Source organism: Vulpes lagopus, chromosome 8 (assembly GCF_018345385.1).
Source record: "Vulpes lagopus strain Blue_001 chromosome 8, ASM1834538v1, whole genome shotgun sequence".
NCBI lineage: Eukaryota > Metazoa > Chordata > Mammalia > Carnivora > Canidae > Vulpes > Vulpes lagopus.
In genome coordinates this window covers 4,353,840-4,368,451 of record NC_054831.1, presented here as the reverse complement: position 1 = coordinate 4,368,451, position 14,612 = coordinate 4,353,840, and the positions used below count along the sequence as shown (strand labels likewise).

Here is a 14,612-nt window from a genome sequence, read left to right as displayed (position 1 = left end):
CTTATTCTAGGGGTAGGGGCTCCTAGGTGCCTTAGTCAGTTAAGCACCCGACTCTTGATTTTGGCTCAGGTCATGATCTCAGGGTCATGAGACTGACCCCCCTGTTGGGCTCTGCACTGAGTGTGGGGTCTGCTTAAAATTGTCTCTCTGCCCCTCCCCCACTCATGCTTTCTCTCTAAAAAAATAAGGGATATTAATAGAAACTTTGAGGTCTGGTAAGGCCAACAGATCAAGAGACAACTGCCATTGAAAAGATAGTTTATTACTCACCATTCCCAAGAGAAGGGGTACACGGTACCATGGGGGGACATGGGGAAGCACCAGGGTTGCTTAGGAGGTTGGGGGAGGGGATGGGGACAGAAGCCATTATTGTGTTTTCCAGGGAAGGAACGACCAGGCAGGATAGTCGGGCTTAGGATCAGCTAGTCTGAATAACTTCAGCAGGCTCTGAGGTATCAGGGCTGTCCCCACCTGTCTGGCACCGGGCCCCAGGACAGTTGCGACAGGTGGTTAGTAGTTAGGAGAGGTGGTTAGTAGTGCAACTCCGACAGCCCAGTGAAGGAGGTGGTTGGGGGTGTGAGCTCTGGATTGGTTGGTTTGCATTTGAAAAGCATGTTTGAGGGTGAGTTGTTTGTTGTCTCTAGGAATTGGCTAACCCTGGGTGGGGACAGTCCCTCCAGGGTGAGCAAGGTCCCAGGTACCAAAGCACCAGAATACAGAAAAGGAAACACATGGTTTATACAGTCCTTGACCCTCAGAACATCGCTCTTGTATGTGATGCTCAGGCTGGGCTGATGGCCAACCTCTACCAACCTGTCTCTTCCCGGCCTCTGGCTTCCTGGACTGCTGGCCGCAGCCGAATCAGCTGGGGTTTGGTGAGGGTGTCAGAGAGAAGACTCACAAGGGATCACAATGTCGGTCTTGCCATCCCCCCCATGTCCTTTAGGGAGTTCTGGACTGTAATGTGCTGGGAAGCACCAGGGGGCTCCTGGGGGGGGGCGTGTCCCTGTTACGGGAACAGGTGTCCTCTCTCAGTGTGGACATGTGCTGGGGACAGAGCCTTTCTAGGTGGCCTGGCTCCAGGAGGGATGGGGTGTTCCTGAGAGGCAGAGAGTCTGCAGGCTGGGGGGGCAGCATGGATGCTGGTAGCCCATGCAGGGAAAACAGGGGTGCCTTTTAGTTCAGCTTCTGTCGAAGAGTACCTTCCGATACGAGTACTAGGGTATCACAACCCGGAGGCTCGCAAGCAACCCTGAGAGGCAGAAAGGCCTTGTATTACCCTTTCCCTCCCAAAGTGCCCGGGAGGCTCAGCGGGGTCTGTGCGACCACCAGGGGCCGTGGGAGGTGCCCTCCGGGTCTGCCCCTCGTCCCCACGGGCTTGCCTCCGCACAAGCCTCCGCGGAGGGCAGCGGTGAGATCCGGAGCCTTGGTCCCAACGCTCTGGTTTTCAGTGCAAAACACCCTCTGGTTCCAAAAGGAGGTAATTTTGCAGGGACTCTGGCAACGGTAACAGGGGCACTAGGTGAAAGCACTTCTTGCCGAATAATTTCCGAATGGCACAGCGGCAGAGATGCTGCAGACAGCGCGGGGTGTGGGCCAAGGCAAAGAAGGACTGGTAGAAGGCCTGGTGCATCTGGAAGGAAGGCAGATGGGGTGTAAACTCAGGTGCTGGGCCCGACGGCCCCAAGGCCCCAGGCAAGCAGCGCCCTCCACCGAGAGGGTGCGCATAGTGTTGGGAGGCGCACTTCCCGTGGGGTCCGAGGGAAGCCCGTCTTGGGTGGGGAGACAGCCCATACGGGTCATCTCCCATCCCGCTCTGCTCCCCGCGCCGCCCAGTGCATCTGCTGTTGCACAATAAGCCCCGACTCAAGTGAATGAGACACGAGGGGAAGTCTTCTGGAGGCTTCTGGGGGGATAAAAGGCCCTCCCTGTTTCTTAATCGACAGTGACTGCAGACTCTGTTGGGTCCCTGTGAGGTGCCTGCCGCTGCCTCGGCCACATCTAGGCTCTGGGGTGGGTGGGGAGAGGACACACAGGAGCAGAGCCTGTGGGCTCAGGTGCTCCCTGCGCCCACCCTTCTCCAGCGGGATGGGGGCGTTACTCAAGCTCTGACGTTCCTCCAGCCGAGTGAGGGTCGGGGTTCTGCTCCTTGCAGCCAACAGCACCCCGAGCGCAACAACAGCTCTTGGCTGCGTGATTCCTCCAGAAGCGAAGCAGCAATACTCACACACACCTGCACTCGCCCTCTCCGTGCCCTTCCTCAGGTGCTCTGCGCTTCCCGCCACCCTGGGCGGACGGGCACACAGGAGCAGAAACACAGCGGGGCTGCACCGACGACGTGCAGGGACGGGCGGCTCCCTTACCTGAAATACTTCCTCAGGAATCACTTCCCTCCAGGACTCGGATACGCGGAGCTGAGGGTAGGAGTTGAAGAGAGTCTCGATAACTGTGGGGGCCGGCGCGCAGGTCTTCAGCACCTGGGTGGAAGCGGTGGGACACCAAGCTTACTGGGTTTGGGGTCCAGGTGGGGAAAGGGCCCGCAGATATGGGGGTGTGTGGGGGTCTCCCTTCTGTCACCTGCTGGCTGTGGGACCTCACGATGCCACATGGGGAACAACAGCCCTCACCGTTCGAGGACAGCAGGGCCATGGAGTTAGCTCCCAGACAAGCACGAGTGGGCGCTCTGGGAAGGGGCCTGGCCTAGCGTGCGGACGGCTGCACATCCCAAGTCTGGGCACCTTGCCTGCTCATTCACGGGCCCAGGGGCCGTGTGCCTACACCTCCCTGGGCTGTCCGGCCCCTGGATGGCTGTCCAGAGCAAAGGAAGGAGGTTCTGCTGGGGGCCAGGTGTGGGGGGCAGTTTGGTCCAAGGATGGTGCTCACCATTTCTCATGTCAACTTTCTAATATGTCGGGACACTGAGGGAGAATTGCTTTGTTGTCAAATTTCCCCCTGGCTTGGCCTCTTATTTCCAGTCCCCACTGGCCAAGGATTCCGGTTTTCGTATTAGCAAATTGTACAAGTTCAGGTTTGTCAGTTTCATCATGAAGATGAGAGCACTATTTGCTTTTTAAAAAAATAAGTTTCTTGGGATGGTGAATGTCAATGAGCACAAAAGTAGGCTGGACGGTATGATGACCTCCAAGTACCCACCATCAGCCCATGGCCAGTCCTGCCCCATCCCACAGCCCTTCACCGCCACCCCCCATATTATTTTAAAACCAATGCAATGTATCCTGTCATTTAATCTATAAATATTTCAGTGAGACTCTCATGGGGCACTTTAGGAGAAACACATCATTATAAGACTTGAGGAATTAAAAAGTTTCTTAGCATCATCTAATATATGGCCAGTGTTTAAATTCACAGATTTCTCTTAAATGCCAATATATAAAAAAAACAAAAAGGTTCTTTGAATGAGAACCCAAAGAAAGCCAGCCGGGTTGAGATTGGTTGATATGATCAGATCACTCACTTTTTTGTGTCATGTTACTTATTTGTTGAAGAAACTGGGTTATTTGTCCCAGGAGGCAACAAATAACAGGAGGTTATTTGTCCCACAGAGTTCCTCTGTGTTGGGATTTTGCTCACCATATTCCTGTAGGGTTTTGGAACACGATGTTCTTCTTCTGCTTTTCATAAATTAGTGGTTGGACTTGGAAGATGGATCAAATTCAGATCTGATTTTGGGGAGGGGCAGGGCAACTTCATAGTCTTCTGTTTTTGAGGTTTAAGATTTACCAAATGTTGTTAAAATTATTCTTAGTATTTCTTCATTGAGAAAACTGAGATTAAGCAATTTTCTTAAGATCAGGCACCAAATATCTAAGCGGACAATTAACAGGCAGGGCCATCAGCTGAGCTCACTGGGGCTCTCTGAACAGAAATAGAAGAACGATCTAAATCACTCAGTATGGTTGCTCCATTCACAACCTGCCAAGCTTCCTTCGGATATGAAATCCCTTTAAAAGATATTAAAAAAAAGCAGGAAATTAATATCTCTTTGCTTAGAGATAAGCACTATTAGCATTTTGTGTGTACTCATGTTTTACGCATTTAGACAAAAATTAAAATATACAGTAAAAGTGGGCGAATGTTTTGCCTATTATTTTGAAACTTGATTTTTGTCCCCTCAAAATCAATTGTGAAGGGGCGCCTGGATGGCTCAGTGGTTGAGCGTCTGCCTTCAGCTCAGGTTGTGACCTCGGGGTCCCGGGATGGAGTCCCACATGGGGCTCCCTGTAGGGAGCCTGCTTCTCCCTCTGCCTGTGTCTCTGCCTCTCTTTCTGTGTCTCTCATGACTAAATAAATAAAATCTTTAAAAAAATCAATTGTGAAGAATTCAGAAATTATTAATGAGCACTTCAACATCATTTCAGGGACCATATATTTTATTTTATGAATATATTATAACGTATTCAATGAAATGACTATTGTAAACTAGTGTTATATACAATGAACACTCTTGAATATAATCCTGTCTCTTTCTGCCCCCAACCATTCTTATTTAGATAATAAGATGATTCTATCCTCTTCTGACACTGAATTCCTGGAAGTAGAAATGTGGGGTCAAGACATAAGTCCATTTTAAAGGTTCTAAAACATTCTGTCAGATTGTGAGTCTGTAAATGGTTGCACTTTATGAAGAACTGAGTATGAGAGTGCCTCTTTGGGCAGCCTGGATGGCTCAGCGGTTTAGCGCTGCTTCCAGCCCAGGGTGTGATCCTGGGGACCCGGGATCGAGTCCCACGTCGGGCTCCCTGCATGGAGCCTGCTCCTCCCTCTGCCTGTGTACACATATCATGTGTACACTTGTACACATATCATGATCCAGTTTCTATTATGACCACAGCCTCTTTCCTATTACAAAAAAACCACAGTTATTTAGCGTAAGCATGTTATCTGTCTCAAAAGTCACAGTCACTTCATTCATTCATAAGCCAAAGACCACTATGTGTCAGATATTGTCACTTTTCTCTCTCTCCCTGTGTCCCTCATGAATAAATAAATAAAATCTTAAAAAAAAGAAAAGAGAGTGCCTCTTTCCCCCTACCCGAATCACAATATGGCATATTTACTCTTGTTTTGGTCGACCATTTGTCTTCCTTTGTAAATTGCTAAATTACATCTTTGGCTCAGTTTTTCTACAGTATGTTCATTTCTTTGCATTGATTTGTAAATATATTATTTTTCAGTCAGATAGTCATTTTTGCAAATGATAGCATTTTCTTCTCTCTGTATAAATATTTCACATTTATTTTTCTTGTCTTATTACATTGACCAGAGCTATAAAGTCCAATGTTACAGATTTATTTATTTGAGAGAGAGAGAGAGAGAGAGAGAGAGAATGTGAGTGGGGAGGGGGCACAGGGAGAGAGTCTTCAAGCAGATTCCTTCCCGACCAGGGGCTTCATCTCAGGACCCTGAGATCATGACCTGAGCCAAAACCAAGAGTTGGATGCTTAACTGAATGAGCCGCGCTGGGGCCCCTAAAATTCAATGTTAAATAACAATATTGATAGCAGACATCATCATCTTATTCCTAATTTTAATAGGATATTAGTTTCAGATAGATAATCCGTTCTAAATTAAGGAAGTATATTTCTAATCTTAAAAATTACGGGATCCCTGGGTGGCGCAGCGGTTTGGCGCCTGCCTTTGGCCCAGGGTGCGATCCTGGAGACCCGGGATCGAATCCCACGTCGGGCTCCCGGGGCATGGAGCCTGCTTCTCCCTCTGCCTGTGTCTTTGCCTCTCTCTCTCTCTGTGACTGTCATGAATAAATAAAAAATTAAAAAAAAAAAAAGATGTAAACTACTTAAAATTTCATTAAAAAATTACTACAAATTTAAGGATTTAATTGTATTTTTTTTGCCTTTTTCTAACCAAGTTCATACAGGATTTCCTTATATTGACCCATTTTTGTCTTCATGGCACAGACTCTCTTTTACTATTCCACATAAAATGGTAGGTTCAATTTGCTAAGATTTCTGTATTTAAGAACTAAATGTGGTTTGTCATTTCATTTTTTAAGCTACTTTTGTTAGGTTTTAGTATCACTTTATGTCAACTAGTCAATTTAGAAAATTTCTATCTTTTTAACATCCTGGAAGATTTTAAAAGTACATACTTATTGGAATTAAGAAGGCACAACAGATCTTGCATTTAACATTGTCTAAGCCTGGCCTTAAGCCACATGTAATAATTTGATATTTTCATTTCCTTCCATGATTATTGGTCTGTTTTGTTTTGATTTTTTCTTCTTCTTTTTTTAGGATTCTATTTATTTATTTGAGAGAGAGAGAGAGAGAAAGAGCACAGCAGGGAAGCAGCAGAAGGAGAGAGAGAAGCAGACTCCCTGCTGAGCAGGGAGCCTGACGTGGGTCTCAATCCCAGGACCCTGGGATCATGATCTGAGCCCAAGGCAGATGCTTAACCGAATGAGCCATGCAGGCACCCTGATTTCTTCCTTTTTTAAAAAAGATATTATTTTTAAGTAATCTCTATGCCCAATGTGGGGCTTGAAGTCACAACCTTGAGATCGAGACTCACATGCTTCACTGACTAAACCAGCCAGGCGTCCCTTGAATTCTTCTTGAATCAATTTTAAATCCATATTTCCCTGGAAAACAATCTTAATTTTATGTTATTCATTTTTTTAAGATTTTATTTATTTATTCATGAGAGACACACACACACAGAGAGAGAGAGAGAGAGAGGCAGAGACACAGGCAGAGGGAGAAGCAGGCTCCATGCAGGGAGCCTGATGTGGGACTGGATCCTGGGACTCCAGGATCACTCCCTGGGCCGAAGGCAGGCGCTAAACCACTGAGCCACCCAGGGATCCCTATGTTATTCATTTTTTTAAAAATCTAATTCCAGTATAGTTAACATACAGTGTTATATTAGTTTCAGGTGTACAGTATGGTGATTGAACAATTCTATACATTACTCAGCGCTCATCATGATAATTATTCTATTAATCCTCATCAACTCTTTCACCCTTCCCCCCACCTGCCCGCTGGTAACCACCAGTTCGTTTTCTATAGTTAGGGGTTTTGTCTCTTGGTTTGTCTCCTTTCTTCTTTGTTCATTTGTTGTTGTTTCTTAGACTCTACATACGAGTGAGATCATATATTATAGCATTTGTCTTTCTCTGACTGACTTATTTCACTTGGCATTACAGTCTCTAGATCCATCCATGTTGTTGCAAATGGCAACAATCTTCATTTTAAACAAATTTAGCATTGCATATGTATCCATCAGGGTTCCAGTAGGAAACAGATGACACGTTGATATAGGATTGTTCCAGGATAATTTTTTAAATTTTTTTATTGATTTTTATTATTTTATTTTATTCTATTTTATTGATACAGGGGCTGTTTAGCCAGGTGTGAGTACAGGCGATGTCAAGGGACAGTGGACTAAAGTGGAGCTGGAAGCACAGGTATTTCCACCTCTGGGCCTGAAGATTGGAGAGTCGGGTGGGCTATCAGGAGTAGTGACCTTGGGTTGGGGACATGCAACCAGCCTGAGGCAGTGAGGGGCCCACATGGAGACACCCTCTGACTTCATGCCCCTTTGCCCGCTGTCTTCTGAAGACAGTACTGCTGAAACCCAGCAGGAAGGCAGAGGGCCCAGAACCTTCTCAATGTGTCCAAGTAGATGGAGAGTAAATCTGGATGGGGAGATACCCCCACTATATCGAGGAGTAAGCATCCTTTTTCATTTCAAATTCACTATAATTATATTTTTAATGTTCTTCCTTGTTTAGTCTTGCTGGAATTTCTTTAATTTGTTTTTTCGAGGAATCCCCCATTGGCTTTTGTTGACCAGTTCTCTCTTAAAATATTCTAAACTTTTTTAAAAAAAGATTTTACTGGGGTCCCTGGGTGGCTCAGCGGTTTGGCGCCTGCCTTCGGCCCAGGGCCTGATCCTGGAGCCCTGGGATTGAGTCCCATGTCGGGCTCCCCGCATGGAGCCTGCTTCTCCCTCTGCCTGTGTCTCTGCCTCTCTCACCCTCCGTGTATCTCATGAATAAATAAAATCTTAAAAAAAAAAAAAGATTTTACTTATTTATTTTGAGAGAGACAGAACCCCAATGAGGGGCTCTATCCCAGGACCCTGAAATCATGACCTGAACTGAAGGCAGATGCTTAACCGACTGAACCACCCAGGTGCCCCTAAAATATTATAATCCATTAATTTTTGAATTTACTGTTATTAATTCCTTTGCCTGTTTCTTTCTGCCTCCTTGGATTGACTGCTCAGTTAGTTTAGTAACATTTTTTCCCTCCAAGTCATAATACAAGCAACTTTTAAAATGGTGTGGATTTTCCTTTGAACATAGATATGGTCATAGCCATACGTTTTGAGGCACAGGGTTCTGTCTTTCTTAACTATTCTGCAATTATATAACTATTTTTAAAAAATATTTTATTTATTTATTCATGAGAGATACACAGAGAGAAGCAGAGACATAGGAAGAGGGAGAAGCAGGCTCCCTGCATGGAGCCTGATGTGGGATTCGAACCCAGGACCCTGAGATTACGATCTGAGCTGAAGGCAGATGCTCAACAAACTGAGCCACCCAGGTGCCCCTCATTTTATTCTTTATGGTTTTTTATGCCCATTTCTTTTGTTGTCTGATTTCCATTTCACAGGTTTGTATTTTTATATTTTGGAAGTGTGTATCCTTCCAAACCACCAGTAGGTGGTTACCTTCAAAATAAAAAATAATGGCTTATCTTTCCTAAACATCAACACTGTATCTTTTGAGTTCTAGACATGCGTTGTCTCTACTCTCCTGTTCCTCTCATAACCAATTCTTCTCTTTCCTTAATAACATCTAGAGTTGGGATCCCTGGGTGGCTCAGCAGTTTAGCACCTGCCTTTGGCCAGGGTGTGATCCTGGAGTCCCGGGATCGAGTCCCACATTGGGCTCCTTGCATGAAGCCTGCTTCTCCCTCTGCCTATGTCTCTGCCTCTCTCTCTGTGTCTCTCATGAATACATAAATAAAATATTAAAAAAATAACATCTAGAGTTTTAGTCCCAGATTACCACTATTACAAGATTGTATTTTATGTTATGTATCTCCTTCAGAAATAATTTTTGGTAGTAGCATTTAGTTTTACAACCTGCCTTTTAACTACTAAAGTTATTTCTCTTTCACAGGGTGGTATGCTCACCCCCATCCAGGAAGCCATGCATCCCAGATATTTACCAAACTCCTACCAGAAGTTGGGGATATTGTTACATCCGCATGATACAGTGGCAAGCTCTGCCTTCACAGAATTTTACTGCCCCAAATAAAAGAAAATGACAATAGAAAACAGGTGCCACAGTGTCATGGTGGGGGAATCACAACGTACTAGAAATGGTACCTAAGTCGGATATGGATTTGCTATAGGTGTGAGTTGGTCAGGGGAAGATTTCTGCAGGACATGACATTGGACCCAAGACCTGGCTAAGGAGGAGGAGTCACAAAAGTATGGAGGGTTCTGAGGACAAGAGTGTTCCAGGTGGAGAAAACAGTGACCAAACCTGGAGGTGAGCAGGAGCTGAAAATGTTGGCGGACATGACCTTGAGGACACAGGGGAGCCCTGGGGGACTGCACCTCGGGGAGTGACAGGATCAGATTTTAATTTCCGAAGCATCACCATGGCTACAGCGTTGAGAACAATTTCTGGGGCAATACTGGAGGCTGGGAGGCCAGCCCAGGGGACATTTCCACAGCCTAGGACGGATGGGCAGTAGCTAAAACCCAGCTGGTGGCCACCAGGATGGAGAGGAGGAAGATCCCGAGAGACCGTTAGGAGGTGGAGTTGAGGCATCTGCAGGCTTGAGTTTCCCATCCCTGGGATGGGCTTTCCCCTCACCTCTTCCATCCCGCCGGCCTTCAGCAGCCCGCTCTGGCTAAGAGCACTGATGGCTGCTACCTCGGGTGGTCAGTGCTCTGCCTCGGCTAGGCTGGGTCGGCCACATCTCTGTGACATGTTCCTCACTTCGTGTCCAGGAGGCCATGCTCTCACTCCACCTCCTTCACTGACTCCTCCTTTCCTCGGTGGTCTTCTCATCTCTCTCTCTCTTCTTGACATTGGAACACCCCTTAACCAGCTCTCCTTCCTCTTCTTTTCCTGTGTATTTTCACTTCCTGGTGGTCCCATCCAGTCTCCTGGCTTTAAGGACCATCCATAGGTGAAGATGTGGTACAAGTGCACAATGGAATGTTGCTCAGCCATAAAAAAGATGGAAGTCCGGTGCCTGGGTGGCTCAGTGGTTGAGCACCTGCCTTCAGCTCAGGGTGTAATCCCGGGGTCCTGGGATTGAGTCCTGCATCGGGCTCCACGAGGGGTGCCTGCTTCTCCCTCTGCCTGTGTCTCTACCTCTCTCTTTGGGTCTCTCATGAATAAATAAATAAATAAAATCTTTAAAAAACCCCAGAAGATGGAAGTCTTGCCATTTGCAACAACATGGATGGAGCTGGAGTGTATAATGCTGAGTGAAATAAGTCAACATACCATATTATCTCACTATAGGTGGAATTTAAGAAACAAAACACATAACAAAGAAGAAAAGAGACAAACAAAAACCCAGACCCTTAGCTCTAGAGAACAAACTGGTGGTTACCAGAGGGGAGGGCGGGCAATGGGTGAAGTAGGTGAAGGGGATTCAGGGTACACTCATCGTGATGGGCTCTGAGGAATGTACAGAATTGTGAAATCTACTCTATCGTACACCTGAGGCCGATATAACACTGGGTGTTAATTATACTTGACTAAAAATCAATAAATACCATCCACATGCCATCAGTGCTCAAAATGTATCTGCAGGTCAGTCAAATCCTTCCCTCAAGTTCTGCGCTGGAAGAGCCAACTGCTTACTTGGTATCAAAACAACCCCCAAGTTCTTATTCTACCCACAACCCACAACCTTCCCAGCTCAGCTGACAGCAAATCCATCTTCCCAGCCCCTCAGGCTGAATGCCTTGGAGTCATCTTTGACTCGTCTCTTTCTCTCCAATCGCACATCCGATCTGCCAAGATATCCTGGTGGCTCCACCTCCAAAAAACATCCAGAATCAGAGCCTCTCCCTTGTGCTCGCCACCAGCACCCCTCACGTGGATCCTGGCAACAGCCTCGTAAGTCATCCCTCTACTTCCGCACTCCTCCTCCTGACATATTTCCTCAGCACAGAGGCCCGAGGGTCCCCATCAAATGTCAGTCAGGTCCTGCCACTCTGCTCAAACCCCTCTGATGGCCAAAGTCGTGACGGTGCCCTCCAAGGCCCCACACCATCTGTGCTTCTCCTCCACCTCTGGTCTCATCTCCTACTGTCACCATCTCTCTCCACCATCAGCCATACTGGTCCCCTTGTTCTGCACACAGGTCAGGCCCACTCTGGCCTCAGGCTGCATACTGGGTCGGCTGGTCCCTTCTCCCCTGGACCCCTGCAATGCCCATGCCCTCACCTCTCTCAAGTCTTGAGCCAAAGCCACCCACCCTAGCTACTGAGCTTAAAACTGCAACTGCCCCCCTTCACCCCCACTTTCTCTCTCTCTCTAGTCCTTATCACTTTATTGGCCCATTTATTATGCTCATTGTTTAAAGCTTGTCTTCCCATTAGAATATAAGTGCTATGAAGGCAGAAATATTTCCCCCCGAACTGTCCACTCATGTATCCAAAGCACCTAGTATGTTGCTGACACATGGTTGGTGCTCAATAAATATTTGTTGACTAAATAATCAAATAAATAGAAGTATTTTTTTTGATGCATTAGGAAGGTCTTTTTTTAAAAAATGATTTTATTTATTTATTCATGAGACACACACACACACACACACACACACACACACACACACAGAGGCAGAGGGAGAAGCAGGCTCCATGCAGGAAGCCCAACGTGGGACTCAATCCTGGGTCTCTAGGATCATGCCCTGGGCTGAAGGCAGCGCTAAACCACTGAGCCACCTGGGCTGCCCATCTTTTTTTTTTTTTTTTTTTAAGATTTTATTTATTCATGAGAGACAGAGAGAGTCAGAGACATAGGCAGAGGGAGAAGCAGGCTCTCTGTAGGAGCCTGACGTGGACTCGATCCTGGGATCACGCCCTGAGTTAAAGGCAGACGCTCAACTGCTGAGCCACCCAGGTGTCCCATGGAAGGCAAGTCTTCTGAGCCCCTGATATCTAAAAAGGTCTTAGTTTTGCCATCAAAATGAAAACCATCTTGGCTAGCACCCTAACTTTTTCTTTAAAGATCTAAAGATGGTATTTCCTTGTCTTATGATAATATGGTAACAGAGAAATCAGAGTCCAGCCTGAGTTTTATTACTTTATGAATAATCTGTTTTCTCTTCAGATACTTTGCAAGATTTTTTCATGGTTTTTCAGAACACTTTTGCTAGAACAAAATATAGGAATATTTATATAGGAATATAGGAATGTGTATATAGGAATATATAGGAATATGTCTAGGAATGTGTATAGGAATATAGGAATATATAGGAATATAGGAATGTGTCTCCCAGGATGCCTGGCTGATAGAGCGTGAAACTCTTGATCTTGGGGTTGTAAGTTCAAGTCCCATGTTGGGAGTAGAGATTACTTAAAAATAAAATCTTAAAAAAAAAAAAAAAGAAGAAGAAGGAATGTGTCTCCCATCACTGATTTGCAGAGAATATCCATTCAACTTCTAGGAGTTAAGACTTCTAGGGCAGCTAAGTTTTCTTCTATTATGTTTTTGATTACCATTTCTGATCCATTGGCTCTAGGCTCTTCTTCAATAGTATCACTTTGCCGTAGGCTAGCTTTCTACCCTCTGCTCTTCACGACCACCACTTTCTCTTCTAGTTTCTTGGTTTTGTTTTTTTTCTCTTGCACTTAGGAAGAGCTTTTAACATTAGTCCTCCTTTGCAGTGAACACACTGTGGTTGACTTTCCAACACTCCAAAGGATTCCTTTAATCCAGTCTCGACAACTCCATTCCCCTTGCCATCAGTGGTTTGGGGAAGCGCATGTTTACATCAGCTGGGGCGGGCGAAACACAGGAGGGCCTCTTCAGGGCTTCCAGAGAAAGGCAATTGGATATGAAGCTGGCTGGCCCAGTTGTTGCTGGAAGCCACCTTATGACCAAGAGATGAGCCATTCTCAGGACAAAGCTGACTCACTGAGGTTGGAAAAATCTGGTTCCTCGATGGCATCATGGGGACACAGAAACAACCAATCTCAAAGCCTATCCTTGCTCCCCCACTTCTTGTTATATGAGATACACTGGAGGCTGGAGCCAAGTCAGGGGCTGCCAGTGGGGGCTGTGACCATGAGGGTGCCGTTGGGTGCTGGAGCCTTGGACATGCAGGAGCTGCTGGCAAAGCTACCAAGGCAGAGAAAGTGAAGGAGAAACACCCCGGCTTCTTTTACCCTCCACACCTAGCTTTCCACGGTGTCTCCTTTAGCAGAAGCCGGCCAGAAGCTGGCCGGTAGGGACTCTGAGCTCAGCTTGAGAGGTCCAGCTATGCTGCCCCCACCCCGTCCACATGCAGAGCAGAGCTGGGGGACACCCGGGAGTGGATCTGAGGGCACGCGTGCCAACAGCACAGCTCCCTTGCTTCCATCACCAGCTCAGTTCCTTCTACCAATCAGTTCTGCTTTTTGCTTCCAACTACCACCTATAACCTTGTCTCCTCCGTCTTCCTCTTCATGTCATCCTACTGCCTTGTCCCCATAACAGGCTCTGTTTGAGGGACTCAGAGGCTGTCTTCTTTCACTCTGTAGATGATGGCACACCCGGCACATGGGTTCTCAGATTTCCTTCTGGATCTTCCGATGAGAGGCATGGACTTCCTTTCTCATCTCTGGATGCTGTCCCTGTTTTCCGTTTTTCTGCCTCCCTTTCCCTCATCGTGAATCCATTTATTTATCTCCCTATTCATCTTGGATTAAGGCAAGATCCGGACATGAGGTCTGCCAATATGCAGGGGAAGCTGGTGGTGGTGCCATTCCCATTCCACCTGGGAGACGGTGGAGAGGCCGAGTGGAGGAAGGCTCACGAGGACGATGCCCAGCCCTGTTCCGCTTCCACATCCACCTGCCGACTGTGGCCCCACCGGGAGGCCTCTTCCCCTACCCTCTTCCCAGCAGAGTTAGCAGTTGCTATGCAACCCGGGTTCCTCCGTTTCCACCTCTGCACTTTGCGGCATCTCCTAGCCTGCACTGCATCTCCAAAGACCTCCTCTCCTGCCTGGTCGACTTTAAAAACATTTTTGTAACGTCTGCTGATTGCCTGAGAACTTAGGGCAGTGCAGCCGAGGAGCCCGAGCCCCCTGGCTCAGACGTGAGGTCATCTGGTTGGTGCTGCGGATTTGCTTTTCCTCCCCCTCCCTGCCCGTCTTCCCTTCCCTCCTCCTGCCTGTCTTTGCAGATATTAGAGAACGAAGACAGGAACAGCTGCCCTTTAGAAGCTGGTAATCATATCGCCATCGTACGGATGATCATCTCTGGGCCCCCTACCTACCTAAAATTTGTTTTTGTTTTTTTGTCCCAATTTTTTGTCTGTTCAGAGTGGGACATAAGCAGGCTTTAGAGAAGGAGAGACACCGGGGGGGGGGGGCAGA

The 14,612-nt window shown here is 46.9% G+C and overlaps 1 protein-coding gene across 2 annotated transcripts in view; it reads right to left on the bottom strand.

Moving 5' to 3' along the window:
- Nucleotides 1–241: 241 nt before the first annotated feature.
- Nucleotides 242–14,612, bottom strand: part of ASB18 (ankyrin repeat and SOCS box containing 18) — a 62,692-nt gene continuing 48,321 nt past the window's right edge. For both annotated transcript variants that reach the window (XM_041767401.1, XM_041767400.1), the window contains 2 exons: nt 2,364–2,477; nt 242–1,633 (listed from right to left, as the gene is read on the bottom strand). In XM_041767401.1, coding sequence (XP_041623335.1) covers nt 1,448–1,633; nt 2,364–2,477 — 300 coding nt within the window. In that variant the 3' untranslated portion in view covers nt 242–1,447. The remainder of the gene's footprint in view (nt 1,634–2,363; nt 2,478–14,612) is intronic.